Source organism: Meleagris gallopavo, unplaced genomic scaffold (assembly GCF_000146605.3).
Source record: "Meleagris gallopavo isolate NT-WF06-2002-E0010 breed Aviagen turkey brand Nicholas breeding stock unplaced genomic scaffold, Turkey_5.1 ChrUn_random_7180001953769, whole genome shotgun sequence".
In the NCBI taxonomy this organism is placed as follows: domain Eukaryota; kingdom Metazoa; phylum Chordata; class Aves; order Galliformes; family Phasianidae; genus Meleagris; species Meleagris gallopavo.
This window is the reverse complement of record NW_011214768.1, coordinates 1-773: the sequence shown is the minus strand read 5'-3', so window position 1 is coordinate 773 and position 773 is coordinate 1. Positions and strand designations below refer to the sequence as shown.

General features: G+C 64.0%; 1 protein-coding gene across 1 annotated transcript; it reads left to right on the top strand.

Annotated features, from left to right (window-relative positions):
* Positions 1–6: 6 nt before the first annotated feature.
* LOC104917029 (troponin T, slow skeletal muscle-like) lies at positions 7–761 on the top strand. The gene is made up of 4 exons (XM_010728098.3): positions 7–95; positions 207–317; positions 402–511; positions 579–761. Exons 2-4 carry the CDS (start codon positions 288–290, stop codon positions 736–738), a joined length of 300 nt encoding a protein of 99 aa, XP_010726400.2. The 5' UTR covers positions 7–95; positions 207–287; the 3' UTR covers positions 739–761.
* The last annotated feature ends 12 nt before the right edge of the window (positions 762–773 follow it).

Here is a 773-nt window from a genome sequence, read left to right as displayed (position 1 = left end):
GTTGGTGACCACCCCAGGAACGGCGCCGGGCGGAGCGCAATGAGCAGCTGAGGAGCCGCACGGAGAAGGAGAGAGAGCGGCAAGCAAGGCTGGCAGTGAGTGGCACTGGGGGACACCTGGGGACACCCCAAAGCACCGGGGGACGCTTCAGGGCCACAGAGCTGGAGACTCCAGGATGCCAGTGAGGAATTTTTTGTCACCCTCAGGAAGAGAAGCTCCGCAAGGAGGAGGAGGAGGCCAAGAAACGCGCCGAGGACGATGCCAAGAAGAAGAAAGTCCTGTCCAACATGCCCCACTTCGGGGGGTACCTGGCCAAGGTCGGTGCTTGGGGACAATCTGGGGACCCCTCAGAGACAACCCCAAGCCCACATGTCCCCTCGTCTCCCCTCGACCCCCACCAGGCGGAGCAGCGGCGCGGAAAGCGGCAGACGGGGCGGGAGATGAAACTGCGTATCCTGGCTGAGCGCAAGAAGCCCCTCAACATTGAGCACATGAGGGAGGATGAGCTGCGGTGAGCCCCCCCCCAGGGCGATGCTGAACCCCCTCAGGGCGATGCTGACCTCCCCCACCTCCCTCAGGGCCAAGGCCAAGGAGCTGCACGACTGGATCCAGCAGCTGGAGTCGGAGAAGTTCGACCTGATGGAGAAGCTGCGGCGCCAGAAATACGAGGTGGGGGCGGAGCAGGGGATACTGGAGTGGTGGGGGGGGGGAGGTGATACTGGGGTCACTGGTGGGTGACATTGGGGTCACGTGGGGGGGACATCATGGTGGCA

What these genes read in the sequence shown, in the direction of transcription:
- LOC104917029 (XM_010728098.3), top strand. Translation starts at nt 288, where the DNA reads ATGCCCCACTTCGGGGGGTACCTGGCCAAG. An exon ending in TCGGGGGGTACCTGGCCAAG is followed by an intron (nt 318 to 401) that starts GTCGGTGCTTGG and finishes GACCCCCACCAG; the next exon opens with GCGGAGCAGCGGCGCGGAAA. An exon ending in ATGAGGGAGGATGAGCTGCG is followed by an intron (nt 512 to 578) that starts GTGAGCCCCCCC and finishes CACCTCCCTCAG; the next exon opens with GGCCAAGGCCAAGGAGCTGC.